Source organism: Hydra vulgaris, chromosome 15 (assembly GCF_038396675.1).
Source record: "Hydra vulgaris chromosome 15, alternate assembly HydraT2T_AEP".
Classification (NCBI taxonomy): Eukaryota; Metazoa; Cnidaria; class Hydrozoa; order Anthoathecata; family Hydridae; genus Hydra; species Hydra vulgaris.
The window spans coordinates 9358148-9385844 of NC_088934.1; the positions used below are offsets into that span (position 1 = coordinate 9358148).

Below are 27697 nucleotides of genomic sequence, written 5' to 3' on the forward strand. Positions count from 1 at the left end.
TTATTTAGTCTGGTAAAAAACAACAACCACATATTGAATAGACAAAAACAGTAAAAAACCATTCAAAAAGCTTCAGAAATGACTGTATATCACTGTATAAACAACCATGTTTTTGTTATACTGTCCTTGATAACAACATTTAAAGTCCAATATATCTTGATAAAATGCTTGTTTCACTTTGTTAAATAAATTTATCATTGTGTAATTTTATGGATGATCCCTTAGGTCCCATGTTTTCCTTGAGCTAATCAAGATAAGCACCTAAGATATTGACTGCGAGTGACATTGTGCATTTCATTTCAGCTTAATTCATTATGAGAAATAGAACCAACTTCACATAGTTTTCTGCCTTGTGATTACCCAAGGAGCCATTTACCAACTACCCATTTACCAATTACCCAACAAAAGTGTTTTGAGTGTCTCTCTCGGTCCTGTTTTATAATCTTTTTAATCTGCTGTTAAAATATCCGTTTAAAAAGTACCAACTCTTCTTCAAGAGCAAAAAAACAAATTGCTTGATGATCAGCAATAACATAAGCACTTTCTGAGGTTCTACTAATGGACCCCACAGTAATCTTATTTTTGTAATCATACTTTGATCTTACTTTGATCCATACTTTGTATACTTTGTAATCATACTTTGTAGTACACAACAACATCTTGATGTAGTCCTCTTTGAGATGTTTAGAGTGAGCCTTCAAAATGGACAGACAATTGTTTCTGTTGCAAAGTAACAGGGTTTTGAAGCTTAAGGATTAAATGATGATAAAAAAAATCACTCAATACAGAGTTATTATTAACATATTCTTATAGCACTTTGTTAATTACAATTTCATAGAATAAATGGCATATATCTAAATTGTTGAAACTCTACAAAAAAAAGCACATATCTAAGCAAGAAGCAATTAATTAACTGAACTATAAGAGTTCTCTTGCAATATTACCATGCAAAATGGGGTGCTTAGAACTTTTCCTGTCAGGTACGCTGAAGCATGCCTTGAAGAGTTTATACATTTTACAAATTGCTTCCATTAAACACTTTTTAGATCTTGTCTTTATAAATTGTCCACCCACATAGCAAAATGCACCTGCTATATGCAAACACCTGCTATATGCAAACCTCATGATGTCATTTAAATTAAAATTAATGTTTAAAAAAATTCTGGTTCAAAAAATTCTCAGACCTTCTGGGCTATTCTGGCAGCTCATATTCTATAAAAATGCTGAGTATTCAGCACAAACTGAAAATTTTCTTAAAAACATACAAATTTTAAAAATATTGTTTTCTGTCACAAAAGTAAAAATTGTTGAAAAACAACAGCTACTTTTAATTTGTTTTCAGCAAAATAAATTAGAAAAATTTTTAACCTATGGACAAAGAAAAATTAAAAATTTGTCACATAGTGTAATAAATAAAATTAATAATTTTTACAAGTTTAAAGTTGATGCCATAATGAAGATATATTCTCGACAATAGTAACCGACTTTCATCATCATTTGGGGAAAGTAATAGCATTAACTCGAGTGAAGATTGAAGCGTTTCCAGTGAGCTTTGAACAAAATAAAAAATAACGTAGTGTCAACAATTAAAACAACATTATAAATTATGTAAATGATAAACTTATTGTTGTATATCCTATATAAATTTAAACAACTAAATAATTATTGTTTATTATTCGTTTTTATTAAACATAAATCATATATTTCAAAAGTGTATAAAACAATAAAAAAAAAATTTTTGTGAATGAAAAATTCATTTTAACACAAACCAACAAAAAAAAAAAAAGCCACACAAATAATTTTAACTTATTAGAATTAGATAATGATAACTAGATAATGAGGAATCCAAAAATTACACTGACTTTATTCCAGCACGTCTATATATTTTAATTATAGAATGCAGATTTTACGAAAAAACAATTTTTAATCCATAAAAGGTGCAGAATCTGAATTTAACATAAGACTAATAAATATAAACGATGATATCAATGACAACTTGCTAATATTAAAAAATCGTAAAGGAATATAGAATTAAATGTTAATAGAACAAAAAATTAATAAAAATTTTTTTTGTTTGATTTTCTATAAAAAAAAAGCAATGGTGCAATCTCCTATTAAACACAAACAAAAATCTATCATGACACAAAAATCTATCATGACACAAAAATCTATCATAAACACAAACAAAAATCTATCATAAAAAAACTATCATGTTCTCATCCTAGTATCCTTGATATCATAAAAAATGAACCATCTAAATCTCCGCAAACAACCTATGCATGCCGATGAGGAATGCACTCCTGATTTAAAAGTCACAAAACAATTATTTTTAATTAGTTTTTGGTATCCATGAGCTCCAAAAATGGAAACAAAAATAATGCTATTTATGAAATGTAATTAAATATTTCACACTTGTAAAAACATTCTAGCTTTTATTGAATGAACTTTATTGAAGTTAAAGCTAACTCATTTCCTACAAAATAAACAACTTCAAACTTTGTTTCAAACTATCAATGAACAGTCTTCATTCCCAATAACAGTAATTTTTGAATGCACTATATGCTTTCAGCAGACTCAATATCATAACAATGCACAAACTTACCTAGACTTATCTAAAAAAGATCAAACTTATTTAATTGTAATGGCTTTCTGAAATATTCATCTTTTTATTTTCAATGAAAGTTTGTTCATCTTTTTTAAATGTATTTACTTTAATTATTTTTATAATAAAATTTGTTAAAGAGACTTTTGTTGTCATAGAATGTCATTGTTCATAAAAACGCTTCGCTAATATAAAAATGCTTGTTAATAAGTGTTGATGTTATTTATTTTATTTAAGGTATAATTCAGAACATTTTTCATTCAGCGTGTTTTAAAAATGTCTTTAGAAATAGCCGCAGTCAAATCGTCAAAGCAAAATGTGATTTGCCTGGTCATATAATGACATGTGATTGCACATCTTCCTGTGAAAGACTGAAAATCAATTATTTCTTTAAAATAACTCAACAAATTTTGTTGCAATTAAATGATATTGTAATATTCAATAACAGAAACAATAACATACAATGGCAGAAACAAATTCCACTCAGCAAGTTTTAAAGCTAGCAGCTCATGGTGATTCTTTTGATAAATTTAAACTACAAAAGTCAATTATTTCTTTCTGTGAGAATTTCTTTATTGCAGTTTTATTATGCTGTTTATCTTTATTTGATAACCCATTTTTTGAATCATCAATGTCTTTATTATTTGGATCGCTAATTTTTGTTAATCGGAAACTAGAATTTTAGACAATTGACAACAAGTTAAATAGCTAATGAAAAATTTGGATAGTTATGCTTTTTTATTGTTTTTAACAAAATTTGAAAAAAAAAAAAAACAATATTTGATATGATTCTTTGAATCATCCCTCTAAATTTTCAGATCCAGCGCCATATTAATAAGAAACCAAATGTTTGTGTCAATTTTTTTGTTGGTTTGTATTAATTATTTTACAGCACTATCATAAAAGTCATTCTCGCTTGACTCATCATTCAGCAAAGTTGCATCCTTTTACTGTATCTGCCACTTCATGCACTAAAAATGTTTATGCATTTAGTTTTTTCCCCCGCACTTCTATGCTTATGAATTCCCTACACTCTTCACGTTTTCCTGACCCAAACAACATTCAACTTTTTAAGTCTTCTGTCAACCGTTTCCTTGCTCTTTAAATCTATTCTTTGTTTTTTAGTAACTCCTAACTTAATAGCTTTGTTGGGAGCAAAATAGATTTAAAAAAAAAAGAAAATTGAAATAAAGAAACTGAAAGTAATGAAATTGAAAACCTTGAATCCAAACTTGCCCATTGTCTATGAATGTTAACAACATTTGCTATCATTCGGATAAATATCTGAAAATAATGAGATCTTCAACAGAACATAAAAATTAAAAATATAAAAATATTAAATCATTAAATTATTTACATAATTATTTCACCTACTCTTTTTATCTATTTATTTTAATACATTCAACCCTGAAAACCTGATAAAACTAAGTGTATGGTTGCACATAACCTGATAAAACTAAGTGTTATGGTTGTGTTATTAAATTAAATACTTACATGTTATGTTATTAATTAACTATTAGATTTTTCATTTATTATTAACCTTAGTGTTATGATATTCAAATTTTTTCCTCGAGTAAAAAATTTAAAGATAAACATAAATATAGATTTATAATTAATAAAAATACATATTCGCATTTTAAAAATAATATATTATTTATATAAAATATATATATATATATATATATATATATATATATATATATATATATATATATATATATATATATATATGTATATATATCTACATATATATATATATATATATCTATGTATATATATATATATATCTATGTATATATATATATATATATATATATATATATCTATGTATATATATATATATATACCTATGTATATATATATATATATATATATATATATATATATATATATATATATATATATATATATATATATATATATATATATACACACACACGCATACAAACATAACCTATTTAAAAAAAAATAATTAAAAAAAAGAAAGAAATCTCAAAGCAATAGATCCGATTTTTCGAACACTAAAATATTATACATTAAAATTTTTTAAAAATTAATGAAAAATCTTTACCAAAAACATATGACATAACTAGTGCATAAAACTTCATTTATTTGGTTTTAAAAATTATTGGTTTATTAATCTAAAAACAACCTCTTTGGTTTGTGCTTTGCGAAACAATGTTTCTTGTTGAGCATTAGATCGACTGACATCAGGTAAAAACCTCTCTAAACATTGATTTTCTGTGAGAACTTCACCATCATTAAATGCATCCAAATAAAATTTAAATTCTTTTCTGAAAATATAAAAATGAAAACTAATTATTAAATATTTATCAAATTAATGTTTTTTTTCCATTCTGAGGCCTTTCATTGCTGTAACACTTTCATTGCCAGAATTATACATATGCCAAAGTTTTTAAATAATTACAACCAATTATTAAATATTTATCAAATCAAAACAAAAACTATAATTTTATTTACATTTATTTACTACTAATAATAAAATTAAATTAAAAAAAAACAAAACAACAACAAATAACTATGAAAATATTTTTGTTTTTTTAAATATTAAAACAATTTTTTTCCTCACCCATCTTTTTCTGCATTTCCACAAAGAAGAAAATGACCTGGAAAATTCACCTAAATATTTACAAAAACTTATTGAATTGATACAGTCATTTTCTATCACAAAATTAAATTTTTTTTTTCAAAAATTACCAATGTTGATTTAATTCAAAATTATAGTAAACTTAAAAAAAAAAAACTTAATAAAATATATACTTTTAATATTTTATATATATATAAAATATATACTTTTAATATTTTTTAAATATATATAAAATATATACTTTTAATATTTTGTATATATAAAATATATTATATATATAAAATATATACTTTCAATATATATATATATATATATATATATATATATATATATATATATATATATATATATATATATATAGTTCTATAGTTTGTTGGCTTTAGGAAGAGCGGAAGGAAAAAAGTGATTCTTACGCCAACACATACGTCACTTTTAATTACTTTTGACTTTCGTCCAACATTTCCGTGTTGGACGAAAGTAAAAACCATTAATTTAATTACAAATTAATCGTTTTTTAAAAAAACCACAAAAACGCAAATTTAATTGACCAGAATGTTTTTAAAAACATTCTGAATGTTTTTATAACATTTTGAATGTTTTTAACAATATAAACAATGTTTTTATTTTTATTTTTTTTAATAAAATGTTTTTATTTTTATTTTTTTTAATAAAATATTTTTATTTTTATTTTTTTTACTGTAAATCATGCGCGGAGTGTTGCTACATCGACTATCTTATAGCCTGACTCGCAAGGGAGTGCTGCTACATCGACTGACAAATAGCCTGACTCGCAAGGGAGTGCTGCTACATCGACTGACAAATAGCCTGACTCGCAAGGGAGTGCTGCTACATCGACTGACAAATAGCCTGACCCGCAAGGGAGTGCTGCTACATCGACTGAGGGTTTGGTTGGGGCAGGCAGTCTATCATTATTAAAAAAAAAAAATTCCGGTCTTGCATTTTAATTTTTACTTTTTGTCAACAAAATATCGAAAAAACTTTCGGACAACATCTAAGGGTTCTATATATATATATATATAAAATATATACTTTTAATATATTATATATATATAAAATATATACTTTTAATATTATATATATATATATATATATATATATATATATATATAAAATATACTTTTAATACTTTATATATATAAAAAATATGTACTTTTTATTTTATATACACATATATATTTATATATATATATATATATATATATATATATATATATATATATATATATATATATATATATATATATATATATATATATATATATAACTGGACTCTAAACTGGAGCTTACGATTAATTACAAAAAGTGCCTTATCTTACGCTTTAACAAAAGCAAAAATCCTAACCACCAATACTATATCTTGACTCAGCAAGGGAAGCAGCTTCTTGATTCTTCGTACAGTAAAAGAGATCTTGGGATTTGCATTTCACACAACCTCAAATGGGATACACACGTTGAAATAATATCATCAAAAGCTAACTCTGTCCTCGGTCAACTAAAGAAATCATTTATTTATAAAAATGCACAAGTTTGGAAGAGGCTCTACCTCACCTTAAGTATGCTGCTCCTGTGTGGAATTATCTTTCTGCGCACAATGTTGAAAAGCTTGAAAAAGTCCAAAACCATGCCACCAAAGCAATTCCATCCTTCAAAGCATTATCCAGTGAAGCCAGATTAGCAAACCTTCATCTTACCTCACTAAAAGAAAGACGCAATCCCCTGATAGAGTAGTAAACCGATGGAATTCACTCCCACAAACTGTGATTGACTCTCGTCATCTTGATGAATATAAAAACTGTTTAGACAAACACTGTAGCCAGAACTAGTATTACAGTTAATGTACCAAATTGCTGCTACAGCTAATTGTCTACTGGCAAAGAGCTAAAGAGTTGCTAACCCTTTCAAGCGACATTTTATTGTTCGCCGCAGCTTATCATTATTATTATCATTATTATACATATATATATATATATATATATATATATATATATATATATATATATATATATATATATATATATATATAAAAGATTCTCTTACTGAACATGTTGGTTGATTTGGAATAAAGAATACCCAGACTATGAAGATTTGTAAAGTAAATAGTTTTTTTGAAAACACCTCTTAACAATGTCCTGGAAATAGTACATGGTCTATACAAAACTTCACTACAGGAAATAGTACATGGTCTATACAAAACAATACACCTTTTGATGAAACAGTATCATGTAATGACCTCAGCATGCTGTAAAGCATTTTTAAAAACCCTGCTAGTTGATACTGTTTGTGAAAAAAAAAAGGTTTTTGTGACCCAGTGCTCTTAAAGTGTTGAGGGAAAACAGATGTTTATAAAGATCTAAGAAATACACAACTCCTGTATAAACAGAATAATAAAAGCAAAAATTTTTGGCAGCCTTAATAGATAAAAGGTTTTATAATGACTTGTGGAAATAAAAGCAATGGACTAAACCAAAGTTAATAAACAGTACAATAATTCAAGAGGTGATTAATGTGAGAGTTTTAGACAAGTCCCTAGATTGGAATATAATATTTCCTCTAAAGATTTGTAAACCTTTAATTGCATCCTTTGATAAAATTATTACTCGTCTTGCATATGAAAACATAAACTAAAATAAAACATCCTTCCTCTTTTTTTAAGTGAAATGACATTTTTGGTTCCTACATATGGGTAGCTAATTCCTAATGTACAATCCATAACCATAACCATAATGTGCAATCATAACTATAACCATATGATCATAGAGTTATTATCAGTAGTAAATAATTTTCTGCTATTGCAAAACAGTTAACACATAAATTAGAATTAATTTGTCAACAAAGGTCAGCAATAAATAAAAACATATTGATTAAATTTTAACTAATTTTAATTATTTTGATTGAATTTAATTACAATTTAAATCAAGATATTGGAAGAAATGAAAAAAGGAAACATAAAAATTCTAACCCCTTGTAATGTTAACCCAAGCTTCTTTGCAATAACGATGTATAGCACTCCTAAGCTTATTGGGATTCCAGTTCTTCTTTGAAGAACCTAGGACATGTTAGGAATAATTATTTTCTAATGAGGAATTATATTTAAAATAAAAAACTTTACTACATTCAAGACAAATTTAAAACAAAACTTAATAAAAAAAGAAAAATTTAAAACTTTTATTGGCTTATTTTCATTCATAAAATTTCTTACCAAATCTATAAAAGAGTTATGAATATCATAGTAAAAATCTGCGTTTCCTTGGAAATGCATTTTACTATAAACTATCAAGTTAATAGCTTTTACAAGTTCCATTACTTGTTCCAATGAAGAACTTTGAGAGGTGTCACCAATATTTACAGCTGTTAAAAAAAAATCTAGTATAAAGCTGATAAGTCAATAGGATTGCTACAATAACTCAAAAAAAAAGTTTGCAAAAGGAGAACAACAACTTTTGTGAATGTATTTACCTGTGTTTTTTATAAGGCCAACAATATCATCAATCTGATTCTCTATTGTTTTTCTACTAATAAAACTATTAGGGTTGCACCATTTTGATATTAACACAGCACCTTAATAAAACATTAATAGCATCTTAAAGAAAAATCAATATTAAGTCTGCAACTTAGGGTGTCCCAAAAAAAAATTTATTTGGTCAAAAAAAATTTATTCAGCTTTTTACCACTGTTTAACATTCAAAACAGATTCAGCTGAATAAAAAAATCATTGAATTATATTGTGAATTATATTGGTATTCATTAAATGCGAATTATATTGGTATTTTATTATATATATATTGTGAATTATATTGGTGTGCCAACACCATGTTTAAGAAAAATTTACTTTTTTTTTACTTAAAATTTTCTCTAACTTATGAGCCATGCACTTTAAAACATGGTCATACTTTAAAAACACTCGTTAAGTTCTTTTTTTTTTTTAAATTAAATTTAAAGCTGAGGAAACATCATTATAAAAGCATGTAAAGTTATATAATTTTATTAAAAGAACAATATATTTAAAAGTACAATGTATTTTGAAAGAACGATATTTTGAAAGAACAAAATAATTTAAAAGAACAGGATATTTTAAAAGAACAAAATATTTTAAAAGAACAAATATGTTAAAAGAACAAGATATTTTAAAAGAACAAGATATTTTATCAAGGACAAGATATCTAAAAGAACTTGATTATTACAGTAATTTATGGAAATTTTAAAATAAGTTTGAGAAAATAATTAAATTTGTAAACTTTTTTATATTTATAAAAATAATTATAAATTATAAAGAGGTTATAAATTATAAAGCTTTTTGCAATTTCCAATTTTAAAACTAAACATTCATTTGACTGACTCAATTGGGCAATTTATATTCTAAACTTATTTTAGATATTTAAATAAAGTTGGAGTCCAATCTCCAAAGTTGTAGAAAACTAAAGTTTTTTTATTTTAGAAGCATTAAATCATACAAATATGAAAATGAAAAAGCAGAAAACTTAAAAAATGCCTTAAAAAAAAATGATATCTAGTCTGAATGTAACTCTTTCCTTGATTTCGAATACCTGTTTGACAGATAAAAATTTTCTTCATACCAATTCTTGCATTTTCTTGTCTTTGTAATACTCAGTGAAAACTGCCTTTCATTATTGTGAAAGAAAAAAAAAAAAACTAATTTTAAGCAACTGTATATAGACTACATTTTTATTCAATTATTAACTTGTTCAATTTTTAATTTATTATCTTCTTGTTTTTTTTTCAATACCTGTAACAAACATAAAAATAAAAAGATAAATCATTCATTTTTCTGTTTGATTTGTTTTCTTTTGAAGATTTTATTTTTGTCAAAAACTCTTTTAGAGGTTTACAAAGTAGGAAAAACCTGACTATATTTTCAGCTATTTTCTTTTACTTTTATTTTTAAAGTAGAAAAAACCTGACTATATTTTCAGCTATTTTCTTTTCCTTTAACAGTTAACACACTGAGCATAAATAAATGTAAAACTTTAACAGTTAACATACTGAGTATAAAAAACTGTAAGTCTGTAACAGCTAACACATTGAGTTTAACATAAAAACTAAGAATTAAAATAAAGAAAAATATTATAATTATAACAACTAGAAAGGGAAAAATAACAAACTTTTTGAAAACCTTCATTATTGCATAACAGTCAGTCATGGAACAAAAATATTATTGAAAGATGAGAAGTTAAAGTTGGGAAGAAATTTTGTTAAAGGTTATAAAATTTTGGAAAATTTATTTGCCGTAAAAAAAATTTTAAATTGAAAGAAACCATAGAAATGGAAAAAAAAACCAAATATGCCTAGTTACAGTTTTAAACAAGTTTATTTAAAATGGAAAAATAAATAGAATTCTGTTAAGGAATATAGCCATTCAGAAAAAATAATCAAAAACTTATATTGATTATCTATTTATTCCTTGAAATTTTGTAAAAAATATTTTTAAATATTTTTTTATTGGCTAGTGTTTTATAGTAACATTGACTGGTGTGTCAAAAAGACAAAAAAAAAATTCCTTTTTAAAAATAACTTAAATAAAAATCTACTTCAAATATTACTGTAGTTGAAGTTTCATCAGCGAACTCGTTTAAAAAAAAAAAAATTGAAACTCATCTGTTCCATAAGTTGCTCTTTTACAACAAACTGTCTGTTTACAAAATCATTTTGTAAAAGATAGAACTTTTTAAAATTTTGGAATTAAAAAGTCTTTTTAATACCAGCCAAAGTATATTTACCAGGCATTACATTTAATATTTCATACAAAAATACACATGCATTTCTTACTAAAACAATTATTATTAAAAGAGTTTCTTAATTGACAACATAATACACACTGAATGTAAGAAAGAGCTTATGGACTTTCAATTGCATTCTAAATTTTACAAAGAAGACATTTAATTAAACTGATTAATTATTGTCAAAACTAGATTATTAAAAGATTTTTTTAATAGAAATTATCTTAAGATAAATCTGAAACTAGTTTGTGTGTAGATGTACCATTTCTTTTATCTCTTTTATATTTGCACTAACTGTTACTACCAATGGTAGTCTTCTCCGTTTAGCCAGTGTTTCACGCTCAAGTCTTTTTACGCTTGCCCACATGACCGCAAAAACTTTGGCATACAAAAGAGCTTTTCTAAAAAATAAAAGCATTTTGTTTTAAGTTGCAACAAAAATTTTTTTTGTTCATTTGTTAAACTTTTTAAATTGCGCAGGCTATCTTAAAAAAGACCATCCAGCCAGTGCTTTTTCATGCGCTGCCATTAAATTTCAAAAGGAGAAGACTGCAATAGGGCAGTGTGGGTAATGCCAATTATTTATCAAACTTTTTTGTTTCATCAAAGTTATAATAAATCAATTATAACTTTGATGAAACAAAAAAGCAATAGTTAAAGTTTTTTATTGACTTAAATTTCCAATATTATGACAAACAGCAAAAAATTCTAAATAAATTCTAATTAAATAAAAATAATTATACAATAATTTAGAAATTTTAAAGTCTATCAATTAAAACAACAGTAGTTCATCTATATGTGCTAACTTGAGTCACCATAATCAAAACACCCATTTTTATGTTTTGTTGCGTGTACACTGTTTTGAATAAAAATGTGTTTTGGTATCATTTTTACAAAAAAAATTTTAAACTAGTTTGAAATCAAATTTATATTGATTTTAATTAAAACCACAGCAAGTATATATTTCTATAAGTTCATATTTCTGAAAAATATGAACTTTTTATTGGGCAATTTTGTGAAGGACAAAGAAACTAGGCAAATTTAAATAAACAGGGAAAATATCATTGACCAGTTTTAATGCAGTATGTTTATTTAAATAAATTTATAAAAATTTACTTTCAACACTGTTTTTATTATTCAAAGCGCGAACAGATTACGAGCTAGTTAATTGTGGAGACAATAGTCAAACTTACATTAGACTATTGACTATTGATATATATATAGACTATAGTATATATATGGAGACTATAGTAATATTGCCAAAACTTACATTAGTATTTACATTACAACAGTAGTAACAGCAAAATTACTGGGAAATTGTTTAAAACATATAGAAAATAAAAAATTTTTTACTTTTTTTAATCAAAAAAATATATAAATATATATTTTTATCTATCTTTTATTTGGTGCTAAAAAAACAATACAAAAAAGTTTTAGGTCTAATTATTTATATTAAACTGTAATATATAAATAGTCTATATGCCAAAAAACATTATTCCTAAAGACAACGCCATTTTGAATAATTTTCAAGCCAACAAAACACCGATATATAATTGGCAACAAATAACTTGAATGTTTGTATAAATTTACATAATATAACTATTTAATTGTAAAATTCAATAATTTTCTTTGAATTAAAAATGTTTTATTGTATAATAAAATTGTTATAAGAAATTTTAATGTAAATTGTTAAAAAAAAAAAAACTTTTATTAAATTGTATATTTAGAAGCAAAATCAAATCCAAGCAAACAAACACTGTGAAAAAAATGTCACTTGACAATGTCATAATAAATTTAATTTTAAACATAGGCTATAATCTATAACATTACTCTATTAAGTTGAAATATTGTTTTCAATATATTACTTACTTGAGGTAGAAGGGATTTTTAAATTGATCCAAAAATAAATAAACAAATAAACTTTTTTTATTTTCATGATGGGATTAGGGGATTCGTCTTTCTTTAACCAAAGGTTAAAGAAAATACCTCTGAATTAATATATTCTCTAATTATGGACACTTAGGTGAGTAAAAGATGTGCTAGAGTTTTTGCTTGTGGCTCCTTGATAGTAGCTATACAACACTTATGCAGCACTAAAATTTAGTTTAATGATTCAAATGGTAGCATTTGATTTATGATAGATTTTATGATAGTTAAGATATATTTACATATTAAATCATCTAATTATTGTCAAATCAGGTTAGAATCTTCTGAATAATCTTTCATGAACATTCATTTAGAACATTTTGATTCAGTCGCCATTCTTTTTTTTCTTTATCATTTTTCCCAAAACTGCATTCTTTTCAATGTTGTTTCTGATCAAATTAACCAAGACCTTTCTCATTATCTCTCAGCCAACCTTGCTGCTACTGGTGATATAAAAAAATTCTTTTACAAAACTTTATTCTACAGAAATTGAAATGCCTTTGAAGCTTAGATTGTTGTAATAAATATATGCAATACATGCTTATGGAAATAATAATAAAAATAAAAATCTAAAAAAAAAACTCAAAATTTTACAAAAAAAACTTTATTCATAAAAAAAAGTTTTTGGACAGTGTTGTTTCAAAGCAACCAAAATATTATGTTGCATCTCATGCTGTTGGTGATAATATCTAATTTTTTCTAATACTTTTTAGCCTAAGAAGGTTTTGTTGATGATTGTTGTTACCAATAAGAATGTGAATTTATTTTGCAATTTATTCTAAATTGTATTTACACGTGTTTAACGTGTGATTGGATAAAACCTTCTATAGTGGATGAAGTAGGAAACATACCCAAGAAGCATAAGTAGGAAACATACCCTAGAAGCCTGTTTCTAAAAACATTTTCTGGCAAAAAAGAGAGCTGCATTGATTCCATGCAAAAATATTGATTGTATGAAGATAATAAAACCATATATGCAATACTGTTTCATTTCACAAACACAATCTGCTTAAAGTTATCAAAAACTGTAATAATTGGCATGGAAACCGTTAGAAATGGGTGTAAACTTAGCAAGTGACCATTTTAATGATGGACAAAAAAAAGTACTGAAGGTTTTAGAACACTTTGATTCGAAAGGGGAAATGTGGAAATAAATATAAATAATTTGTGGCAATAAATTTAAATAATTTATACATTAGATGAATGGAAAAAAAGTACACAGATGCAAAGAAAAAAAAGTAGAAAAGGATTTTAAGCCAGAAGAAAAGGATTTGGTAATAAATCAAAATAAAAGAAAGATAAATAACTATTTTTGATAACTTTTTTTTCTTTTTGCATTACTCTCTGTTTTCAATTTTTGGATGGTTAATTTTGGATAACTCAAAACAACTTCGATAAACTGAGCATTTGAAAGTTGTATTTATGCCAACTGAATACTTTGTACGACTAATAGACATAAAACCCTGAATATCTTATGAAAATTTAGAAGGAGAGCAAATTTGAATTTATTTAAATAATTATTTTGCAAAAACAGCAATAACTTTTTAGGTTAAACAATTTATGCTTATACTATTGGTCATATAAAACATAATATCACATGCATATTATGTGCAAAATAATGGGGAAAAAATGCAAAATGTGCAAAACTATGCAAAAATAATGCAAAAGAACTTTAATTTTTACTTTCTTTAATAAACATCATTTTAAACAGTCAAAACACAAACATTTGTAATAAAAAAAAGGTTACAATAAAGATTTTCAGAAAAAAAGCATTTTATATTCTTTCTACCTTAAAAGTAAATTTAAAATGGAAATTAAATTTACTTAAAAATAAAAATTATAAATTCTTTGTGCTTAGAAATTATGACTTTATAAAACTTATAATTACAATAATTCTAACATTAAAATCAAATTATATACAAGAAATTGAATCTTAATAACAAAGTTATAAAGAATAGTTTATTAAAAATTATTAAGAACAAACAAAAAATCTCACAAAAAATGTTAAAATCTTTAAGGAATTTCTTGAAATCTGAGAAATCTTTTATATATGAACTTTAACAAACGTTGAAAAAAATTAGAAAGAGTTGTCCATGAGAAGAGAAAAATTGTTTTATTTTTCTTATTGACGTTGGGTGCATTAAACTTTTTATTATAAAAAAAAAAAAAAAAAAAAATAGCTTGATAGGCCTAATTGCAAAACTGTATAAAGCATGAATAAAATTAAATAGTTTTATAATACCTTTTTATAACTATAATGGTACCTTTCAGCAGTGAATCATTAGCAACAGCATCATTCCATTTTTGTTTTAACTTTTTGTAGAACACATGATTGTAAATCTTCTCAGCATAATATTTTGTGTCTAATTCACATGAGCTATAAAAAATAAAAACAAAAAAAAGTAGTTTAAACAGATAACTTTTTTAAGTTTTCTGTCTAAACTTCTTTTATGTAAAACAGTTTAAAATTAATTCCATTCGTTTGATCTATTAAAATATTTCCATTGGTTAGATCTACTAAATTATTATCATTGGTTGGATCAATTAAATTATTTCTATTTGTCTATTAAGCTAAGATAACTACTAGAATAAAAGTTAAAATTTCTAGAGAATCTTTAGACAAAAAAAGTGTTTAGTGTTGTAAAAAGTGAATATGCTCCTATTGTAACTTTTCTAGTAGATTATATCTTTGTAATAAAATGTGTGGAACATTGTTTTAGTCCTCCTCAATGAAGTTTTTGTTTTCTCTAATTAATAGAACATAACTAACTTAAAACTGTCTGGTTTTATTAAAACAAATAAAATATTCTGTACAAATATAACTTTTTCAAGAACTGTATTTTTAACCCTAACTTTTCAGAACCTTCTACTAAGATTAGAACTAGAAAATTCATGGGTACTCATGCCGCCCGTTTTTAGCAACCTTTCACACTTGTAAATGATTATTATTTTAAGAAGTGAAGTGAAGCCAGTGGAGGCAAATAAATCTTATATATATTATGCATACCTAATGAAACACTCATTAGATAAAAACACTCATTAGTGAAAAAGAATTAAAATTAAACATTTAAATGACTTAAAACAAATGTTAAAAATAAAAAATTATAAGTTAAAAAATTTCATTAAATAATTTCTTCATAAACTATATTACTCTCGAGTCCCTAATAAAAGGTGGGGGGGAGGGATATTAATTAATTTTTTGAAAATTTTCCTACCTGTCTCAAGCTTATTAAGACCATAGCCTCCCTCTCTTCCCCATCCCCCATTTATTAATTTTTAATTATTGCCAGCAAAAACTGTATATCTCAAAACTAAAAAAAAAAAATCTGTGAAAATCAGCCTTGAAAATTAGAAAATAATTCTTTCAGTCATCAATTGAAACAAAAACTTTCAGTGTAAACAGGCTTTAAAAATTGCCAACCTGATAAATCTTGATTCAGCATATTAAATCCAATTGAAATTTTTTTAAAATATTAAAACAGCTGTTTGAAAATGCGCATTTGACCGCAAGCCACTCTAGAATTAAATAATTTTAAGCGTATTTTGGAAAAAATATTGTAGGCGTTATGTCAGCGTTATACTATCAGGGAATCAGTGACCTGGGTAAATATATTTAAAATGTTTTAAAAACTTTTCATTATTATCTATGAATATTTATGCAGAATATGTTTATCATCTAAAAGCAAATTTCTGCAAACATCCCGTTAAAAACACACTAATTAAACTAGGGTGCATACCCTTTTTTTCATAATTAAAAAACTACATTGCCTAATGATGTTATAGACTCTGCTTTCTAAGGATTCTCTAAGGACTCCCTAAAGATTAAGTTTGAGTTTTAGTAAGATTGATATAGGCCAATATGTTAGTAGTAATGCTATTCTGGATGAGTAGTATTATAGAGTAGACAGTTAAAGATAGACAATTCAAATTTTGTGCAACTGATTATAAAAATTCAATAAAAATAAAAATATTTATGAAAATATATATAATAAATGTAGGATGCGATGGGGGAAAAAAAAGAGTCACAGCACTTTTTTTATAAGAAAGTGTGAAACCATATCATAATATAATATATATCATATTAATTATAACATAATAAATAAATAATAACTTTATAATATTTTATATTTAATTATAACTAACAATACTTAAAAAGCTTTTTATATCATTAGGTTATCATAAACTTAAATAAATTTAAATGAAAGTTTAAAAAAACGATAAAGATAAACTTAGAAAAAATTAAATTCTCAAATGCTTAACTAACCTTATTCTCGGGAAGAGGATTGTTTAATGGAGCTTAGATTTTCACTTTATCATAGTGACAGGGAACCTAGCCAAGATTACACTTACAGACACATATATCATGAAGATTTTCCAATACAATTTACGCTATAAGTTTCAAAAACCAAACTTTCAAAAACATTACTTACAAAAACCAAACTTTCAAAAACCAAACTTTCCGTTTTGGATATGATGAAATGCAACAGTTTTGTGTGAGTTATGTTTTATCAATTAGAGACTTAAAATACAAAAACTTTATCGGCATTGAAGGTGATGTTAGGGTTGTGGAATAAAAAAAATTAACGCGAGTTATCACAGAGATCCAAATTATAAGAAAAGATCAATATTTAAGTGCATTTTATTTTAAGCATCTACTTAAACTTATGGAAATATAATTTGACTTATTAAACCAAGTTTTTTTGTCTCATTTTCTATTGCAAAACAACTTAATAGTAAAAATTAAATGAAAACATCAACTTAAAAAATTTTTTGAATGAAAAAATTAATTATACTTAAATTTTTAATAGTACTCTAGATCAAGAAGCAATAAATTAGAAAAAACATAGTATTTAACATTTTTTTGCTCTGATCTTACTCATTAGGTCCATAGACATGTTTTTGCGCAAATATGAAGTTTAAAGTTTTATGGAGATGTAAAAATTTTGGTTTATTTTAAACGCATTTTAGACTGTACAAATCAGCAACGAAACAACGCCACTAAGCTGTTTTATATTAACACAAGCTTTTTAAATTGACAAAAAAACTTCACAGTATTGTTTCATTGTTGTTTTAGAGATTTTTATAATAACAATTTAATACTCTTTAAAAATAAAACTTAGTTTATTGTCAACATGAACGGGGTATTAAATAGTTACCTATAACTAAATAAAGTGGTTTGTAATATTGGCGTTTTTGTTTTTAATTTTTTAAGTATCTTGTTAAGTAAGTATGTTACTTGCTCATTACACTAAAACTGCAACTTAAACTTTAAATTTTAAATGTATAGCTGTAAATTATAACAATAACTTAAATTATTTCAAACCCTGCCAAGCAAGAATATTATAAGATAGTATGAGAGATATTATGTTAAAAAAATAGCAATTATGAACTAATGTACAAAAGATGTAATGTAAAATTTTATACTAATGCTACCCCCTTTACCGCAAAGTGGCACCAGTAATGGCTGGGGGGATTTTATTTTAAAAAATTTTCACAATTACATTTTTTTGTGTTAATTTGAGCCCTGTCAAACTTAAACAATTAGCCTAATATTCAGTAATCAAAAAATATAAAAGCATGGTTGCTGGCATTGTTATAATTGACAGTTTAAAATTTTTTTTTTTAAATTTAAAATTTAAAAAAAAGGAATAGGTTGATTAGAGTTAAAGATTGAGTAGAGGCTGTTACAGCAGATCTTCATGTAAGAGGCGTGCAGTCGGACGCCTTTTATGACCAAGCATACAATACTTTGTTTTGTCAGCTTGGCCACAGTTCTTTGCAAGTTTTGATAATTAGCGCTTTTAAAAAATGTACTAAAAAAAAAAAAAAGTAAACTTAAATAAAAATAAAAAAAACCTTAAACTGAAAAGAGAATAAAACTTAAAAAAATATATGTATAAATATTAAACTGAAAAAAAAAATCTTGAAAAATGACAAAATAAATAAAAGAAAAAACAGAAAAAATAAAACATTTATTAACTAATGTAAGCTTAATTGTAAGCAAAAGTTAAGAAAAAAAAATTATCAGGACCATGAGGGCATCTAACCCCCCCCCCTTCCCAAAGATTTATTTTTTGCTTTTTTTAGAAATTGATATATTTAACACAGCACGATGTTTAAAAAGGAAAGTAAATTAGGCTGTTTATAAGTACTATGAAATTTAATAAAATTTTGTGGTGCAAATTTTAAATTTTATAAAAAAAGTTATTAGGATAAAATATTTTGTAATATATATATATATATATATATATATATATATATATATATATATATATATATATATATATATATATATAAATATTTATGTATTTGTAATCTAAAAAATAACAACATGGTCCTGCCCCTCACTATTTATCTGCACTTGAATAAGCCTATTTATTCATAGGAGGGAATGATAAAGATTGATTTTGAGTGATATTTTTAACTTTAGCTTAATTTTTTTAACTTTCACTTACAATTAAGTTTACATTAAATAAAAAGTGTTTTAATTTTTTTCTGGATTTTCTTCTATTTTGTCATTCTTTAAGATTTTTTTGTATTTTTTATTTAAATTTTTTTCTTTTTTCAGTTTAAGGATTGGTTATTTTAATTTAAGTTTGCTTTGTTTTTTTTTAGCGCATTTTAAAAGTGCTTAATATAAAAACTTACAAAGAGCCGGGACCAAATTGTCAAAACAAAGTATTATATGCATGGTCATTTTAGGCGATCAACTGCACGCCTCATATGCGAAGGCCTGTTACAGTGAATTAAAGACTTTTATAGTGAGAAAAAATTTATTGTAAGATCATATATTGAGGTTTTTATAGTACATTATAAACTCAAAATAATCTCAATTTGTACAAATTTCTTAAAAACTTTAGTAAAAATAACATTATTACATTAATTAGTAATGATAACAATAAAAAGAAAAAATACTTTTTTAGTGTAATTAATGCACATATAAGAATATCAATTTTCTTATCTTTTTCAGTCAAAAAATCTTGTAATTCTTCTTCTATGATATTCTCTGAAAATGTGTTTGGCACATAAAACTTTCTTGCTATTACTGAGATTTTAAATTTGAGTTTTCTATCAACAACATGCAGCTCTTCACAAAGACTTCTATAGCTCAATGTAACAGGTAATTTACAGGACCACCTATAATATAAATATGTGATTACAAAATGATTATGTGATTGAAATTACTATGTGATTTATTTAATGTTACGTGATTTGATCAATATGTAAGACAATATGTAATAAGTTAATATGTAACTATAAAAATACATATATATAAAAAACATTTTTAAAACAACATATCATTTGAACAATGTTTTTTTTTAATGAAATAGAATTAAGAACTAAAATATGCACACAAAAAATTATAAAAAAAGTTATATTAAACTTTATAAATAGTCACTTAAATTTATATTAAAAAATTTACATGACTTTTTATGAAGTTTCAATTTTGAAAACACCTGGTTTTAAAATGTTTATTCTCAAATTAATTTTTTATAATAAAGTCTATTGTTTCATATAGAGTTTTTCTATTCTAGATTAGTAAAATTCAATATAATAACATTGTATACAATGTAAAAATTCATCTTTTGAAAAATAAGGCTACAGATAAGGCTGTTCCTTTATTTCTTTTGAAATTTTCTTTACCAGCTCAATGGATTTTAAAACATAAATTTCATCAAGAAAGATTGCTTCACAAAAAAATTGTTAAAAAGTCAGAAACTATGTGGTACTACAATTGATATAATCGAAACTATGTGGTACTACAGTTGATACAATAGAGACTATGTGGTACTACAATTGATACAATATAAACTATGTGGTACTACAATTGATACAATAGAGACTATGTGGTACTACAATTGATACGATAGAAACTATGTGGTACTACAGTTGATACAAAAGAAACCATGTGGTACTATAATTGATACAATAGAAAATAACTAAAAACAAGAATTAAAATATAATTTAAAAATTGTGCAAAAATTGTGACAGTTAATTTGTGAAAGTTAATATTTTCATTGAAGCATACTATTAAACAGCAGTTTTTCACACAAATATATATATATATATATATATATATATATATATATATATATATATATATATATATATATATATATATATATATATATATATATATCACCTCAAATTTGCTTCAAAACTTGACTACCTACAGATTTTATTAAAAAAATACAATCCTGAAAATTTTAACTTGATTGATCAAACCATTTAAAAGTTATGATTGATTAAATATTGACCAAAATCAAAAAAAAATTGAGTATCTGGCAGTAGATTTTTTTGAATTTTGACAGATTATAACAATGTAAACAGAGCTCGAATTAAGAGTATCGTGATTGCTTTTCCCACCTTCATTGTTTTTTTTTAAATATTTTTGCAATTTTTTTATTTATTTATTTTTCTAATTTAGCATTTTTTTGGCAATTCTTAAAAGTAAAGTTTTTGTCTAAGTTTTATTTCATAAAGTACATCATGCTAAATTTATCTTTTGAATAGCATGATCATTTGTTCTTTCACGGGGAGATTTCTATTTAACGTAAAGCACTTTTACATTTAAATTACTTTAAATTTCTGCGTGGAAGCCAATAATATTTTAAAAGGTAGCGGGTTGTTAAAGCAAAAATTTTTAAAAAGAAAAGACGTTTTTAACTTTCTTTTTAAAACATTGCATCAAATTTATTTATATTAATAATTTAAATTATTACTTTATCAACAATTTTATATTATTAATTTTACTGCTTTAAGTATATTAAAGTATATATTGAATTCTTTTTATTAAAATTTTTTTTCAAATAGTTACCCAATTCTAATAGAAACTAGCAACTTATTTGCTTCAACGTTTTTCGATTTAATGACCCAGAGCCTTTTAGTTACATTTACTTTGATTTACTGAATGGATAAAGTACATCGCAGTAAATTTACTTATAAATTAAATTAAAACAACCAGTTAAGTTACTGTAGTAACTTAACTGGTTGTTTTAATTTAATTTATAAGTAAATTTACTGCGATGTACTTTATCCATTCAGTAAATCACTTGTATGGCTATCCATTCAGTAAAACATTTGTATGGCTAAATTTTGCGAGTCTTCAACCAATTAAGTTACTGTAGTAACTTGACTGGTTGAAGACTCGCAAAAGTTAGCCATACAAATGTTTCTATCTATATACTATGTTGTTAAAACATAATACAAGCTTCTAACCAAAAATTATTTTAACTTATTTTATTATTTTATTTACAAGAAATGCGGAATAGAATATGAAAAACGCGTTACCATTTATTTATATTTAAATTTTATTTTAAAGCGATATAAAGATTTAACATTTTTATAAATACGCAAGTTGTTTTTAGGTTTTTTTTAAAAAGAAATCTATTTGAACAAAAGAATTTTAGTCTTCTAAAATTCTCTCATTTAAATATTTTTTTTGATTAAAATTTAAAAAAAAAAAAATAGGAAAAACTTAAAAACTATTAACATTCAATAAATTTAATTGCAGTGGCTTCCTAATACCCAGTATTATAATATATTATAACACCCATAGCAAGCGTATTATAATATAATATAATGCCCATAGCGAGGATCATACCTGAAAGTTAAACATATATTTAGCTACAATATCAGATTTAGAACATAGTGCAAGTGAGGAAGAAAATTTTATTTAAATTGTAAACACTTTGAATAGTAAATTTTATATATATAAATTTTATATATATATTTTTATATATATACAAATTATATTTATATTTTTTTATATATTTTATATATATAAATTTTTATATATATATATATAAATCTTTATTTTATATATATATATATTCTATATATATAAATTTTATTTTGTTTCTTGAAAATAGTTTTCAAAGTAGAAACATTTGATTGCAAAAATTAAACCTGTGATTATTGCAAACGTTAAACTAAAAGTTAAATTATAAAAAAATTAAATTATGAAAAAAAATTTTTTTTACTCTTGTTCAAGGAAATTGTTTTCTAAAAAATAATTTAAGCATATACTAAACTTAACAAAATATAAATCGATTTATCAAACCAAATTTTTTTCTTACTTTTTATTACAAAACAATTTGAACGAAAAAATATAACTAAAAGATTGAATAAAAACATTAACTTAGAAACCATTTGAATGAAAAAATTATTTATACTAAAATTTTTAATATTACGTTCATTATACTTATGTTCATTATACTCTTTATATTGTCAAAACTTTGCAGTTTGCTTTTTTGTTGTTCTATAGCTTTTTACAATAACAATTTATTACTCTTTAAAAATAACACGTGTTTTATTGTCAGCATGAACGTATTATTTTTCTAATAGTTTACTACAACTAATAATTTATAAATAATAGTTTTCTACAACTAATTAACGTGGTTTAAATATTGCAATATTTGCATTTTTACTTTTACTTTTATTAAGTATCAACAAAAGTTAAGTTAAAACAATTACTGAAAGTAATATCGTAATAGTATTAATTACTTTACTTGCTCATTACATCATAACTTGCTCATTACATCATAACTTGCTCATTACACTATAACTGCAACTTAAACTTTAAATTATAACTTAAGCTGTAATTATGACAGTAACTTACGCCATTTTAAACTCCGCCAAACGAGAGAATTATAAAATAATATGAGAGATATTATGTTAAAAAAATAAAAATTACGAATTAGATAAAAGATACAATTTTATATTAAGGCAAGCCCCCTTACTGCAAAACGGTGCCAGGAATGAGGAACGAGGGGGAGGGGGGGGGGTAACAAAAATATTTTTTTCATGATTTGATTTTTTTGCATTAATTTGAGCCCTGGTAAATAAAAAGGTGATCATCTGAAAATTACAGATGGTGGCATATTCATGCAAGAACAAAATGTTTTTACTGCACTAAAACCTTGACCAATCTCTCTTAATGCAGCAATTGTTTGAATATTTATTTTAAAAATTCTTCTCCCTGAGGTAGACTGGAATCTACACTCTTTTGAAAAACAAAATGTTATTTTCGAACTATATTCTGTGCATGAAACATTAAAAAACTGGGCAAGACTCATTTTCTTTGATGGAAGATATTCAATGTCTATTGGTTTAACACAAACAGGGCATCGCCCAACTATATTTTTAAAAGAGACAAAAAAAGATCATTGTCTATAAAAAATTGCATCCAGGGGAGGGTCACTTATAGAAAATAACATTTAATTTTTTTTCCAGATACTGATTTGTTTTGATTCAATTCATTGTTTATTACCGTTGATGTATAAACATTTAAAGATTTTGCAGCAAACCCTTTTCTTTTTCTTGATCGTAACTTATTATATCTTTCTTCAGAACATATTCCAAGTAATGATAGTTTTAATAATTGAAAATATTCTGATTTATTTAACTGAGGAAATAAGAATCAACAATACAACCTTTATTTAGAAGCTCTGTTAGAATGGTTTTAGGAGCTTAAGTGTATAGCTTATAGACTGAATAAAGAAAGAATGTTTAAAAAAATAAAAAGAAGTCTGAAGGTGAACACTAGATGTCTAGATCTAGGTTTCAATCCTAAGATATTTGAAGAAAACTCATAGCTAAGGCAGTTGCTATAGCCTTAGAACTTTTACAGCTTTATTTAGAAGGGCAAATTTTTATTATAGCATAAGTTTTTTTTATATCACATCAAGTTTTCCTGAAAAAAGACCTAATGTTGCAAAAAATTTCTTAAGTTTTCAAAAAATTTCAAAAAATGCCTCTTTTCTACCCTGCTACCACCTTGAGCTTTATTTTTGTGAATTTTTTATTAGTTATTCAGGTACTGAACATTTTGTTTACATTCTCACATTAAATTGTTGTCAAAGGAATCTTTATTAGGGATCGCTAGTATACGATATACTAAAAATTTAGTATACAGTTTATCGTATAGTACACTGTAAAGATTACTGTAAAGTATACCAAAACAAATTTTTTTTTTTGGCAAAATGTAAGTTTATAAAAGAAATTAAATAGTTTACGTAAAACAAATGTGTTTATTTTTTATTTAATGTTTTTGTTGGTGTGCTTTATTAAACTATTAGCCAATGGTTAATAGTTTAATACAATTGTATTCACGGCTGTGAATACAATTGTATTCACGGCTGATGATTGCCTTCGGGCATGAAACTTTATCCCGCTATTTAGTTGTTTTTATTCATTTATTCAGTTTTTTCTATTTTACACCACAATACTAACCTCACTTATATATATATATATATATATATATATATATATATATATATATATATATATATATATATATATATATATATATATATATATATATATATATATATAATATATATATATATATATATATATATATATATATATATATATATATATATATATATATATATATATATATATATATATATATATGTATGTATGTATTAACTTTAGCTTCATCAACATCTGATGCAGTTAGTAAGCTTAAAAACTATTTCTTTATTAGCTGTTTATACTACTATTCTTTAAAGCTATACAATAAATTTAATTCCTTTTTTTTTTTTGATTACACCTTTTCTTTTTTTTTTAGTTTCATCAACATCTAAGTTAAAAAAGTATTTTTTTATCAGCTCTGTATAGAGTTTATGCCAAAACCAAATTTATTTTGGTTAATAGCTTTATTTATAAAAACTATTTCTTTGTTCACTATGAAAAGATCTAATGCCAATTTCAAATACTTTTCATTGTTGATTACACCTTATTTAAACTTTAGTTTCATTTATATCTGCCACATGGGTATTAGATCTTTTTTTTTTTTTAAACATCTTCGCTTCCAACAAGGCTGCAAGCAGCCACTAATTAAAGTTGGAAGTTACTGAAAGAGAAAAGATGAAGATTGTAGAGCAAGATAACAATTGACAGACAACTTAAAAGATTGCAAATTATATGAGTCAGGAAAGCAAGATGAAGGAAGCGAATTCCAAAGAGCTGATGTACGAGGAAAAAAACTAGACGAAAAAGCATTTTTGGAGCACTTAGGAACAGTCACAGAAAAAGGATGACACTTAATTGAATGACGAGTAACACGAGAATGAATTATAGTAGATGGCACAAGAGACGCTAGCTCTTTAGAGCAGTGCCCATTATAGTATTTGTAGAAAAGAGAAAGAGAAGCAACATTACGACGATGTGATAATGGTTTGAGGTTAGCTGCAAGAGCAGGTCCAACTATGTTAACAACACGTTTTTGCACCTTGTCTAAAAGAGAAAGGGCATCATTAGAAGATCCGCCCCAGATATGGCAACAATATTCCATACAAGGCCGGATTTGAGATTTATAGAGATAGAGAATAGAATCCGAAGTAAGAAAGTGACGAGCTCAATAAAGAGATGCAACCTTAGCAGATGCTAATTTTGCAACTGATTTGATATATGGTTTCCAAGAAAGATTGGAAGTAAGAGTTAATCCTAGAAGATGAAGAGTAGGTGACTCATTGAGTACATCACCGTTCATAAATATAGGAAGATCTAAATTATTGCGATAACGATTGGCTGAAAAAAATTGAGTTTTATCTGAAATAAAGATCTAGACCACAACATTATGAAATTCGAGCAGAGATTACTAATAGACAGACATTTAAGCGCCAAAAATTGGATAAAAAACAAAAAAATAATTTAGAGCGTGAACTGTGTGTATTTACCATCAGTGAAATGATGTATTTATACAAAGACCTATCTGCAAAGCAACTTGAAGATTTAGATGATAGGATGTCTGAAACAATTGTTAGCAAAAAACATATGTCACATATGGTATGATACTGACTGTTTTAAAGTCAACCATTTATGATGGTAGAGTAGAAAAAGTAAACGAGACAACATGACAGAATTTACATCATTTCTTACTGAAAACAAGATGAAACTGATGTTGAAGCTGTCAACCATAAGTTAAAAAATCCAGCATTATGCTGACGTTGTATTAGGGAAGTTAATATTTTCTTAGTTTGAATATGAAATTATGTAATAATGCTTGAAAAATAAGTTCTGCATATTTTGTGGCTTGTAAATAGGTAAAGCAAGCTTTGTGGCTTGCAAATTAGACACCACAAGTTTAGTGGCTTGCAAATAAGTGCCACAAGTTTTGTGCCTTGCAAATTTTTTTGATAGACGGCTTTGGCTTACCTTCATGTGGTGTCTATTGCTAAAAATGATTTATTATAATTCATTAATGGAATTCAAAACTTAAATCATTCACTAAAAGTCAAGACAAAAGCTTATTACTTTTTTTAAGATGGAATACACCTCTAAGATCAAGTCAATTTATACACCACTAGTTACTATTTGGTAAAGTATTAAAATATCATTTTTATTTTTTATCATTTTTAAATTTAATCATTTTAGTATAGATAGTAATATTCAAAGGTAGACCTCTAATATTTGCTTGTGATCTGTAATAAAATAGTAACAGCTTTTTGTATAAAAATACTACTAATTTCAAAAAAACAAACTCTTTTATGAAAAAAAAAAGATTGTGTGATATAAGTGGTGGATTAGCACCCCCTTTGAATCCCTTGAGTCGCCCTTTATCTAAAAAAATTAATATGAATTTGAAGTCTATTTTCAAATCTGTTGAGACCAAGATTTAGATATTTTAATAAGTATTAACAAAGTTATAATAATTTATGTTAAAAAAAAATTTTTTTTGACCACAGTTTTATCAAGAAATCCATATATCAAAAATTTGCTACTAAAAACATCATAACTTTTTATAGAATTGTTTGATTTTCATCATTTTTACTTTCATTTTCAGCTTGTTTACTC

The 27697-nt window shown here is 24.9% G+C and overlaps 1 protein-coding gene across 1 annotated transcript in view; it reads right to left on the reverse strand.

Moving 5' to 3' along the window:
* Positions 1-27697, reverse strand: part of LOC136071967 (F-box only protein 21-like) — a 38557-nt gene that overhangs the window by 6786 nt on the left and 4074 nt on the right. The window contains exons 2-10 of the mRNA XM_065818631.1: positions 19808-20029; positions 15157-15269; positions 8688-8789; positions 8431-8579; positions 8191-8277; positions 5193-5242; positions 4755-4896; positions 3822-3886; positions 1433-1550 (exon numbers count right to left, since the gene is read on the reverse strand). Coding sequence (XP_065674703.1) covers positions 1433-1550; positions 3822-3886; positions 4755-4896; positions 5193-5242; positions 8191-8277; positions 8431-8579; positions 8688-8789; positions 15157-15269; positions 19808-20029 — 1048 coding nt within the window. The remainder of the gene's footprint in view (positions 1-1432; positions 1551-3821; positions 3887-4754; positions 4897-5192; positions 5243-8190; positions 8278-8430; positions 8580-8687; positions 8790-15156; positions 15270-19807; positions 20030-27697) is intronic.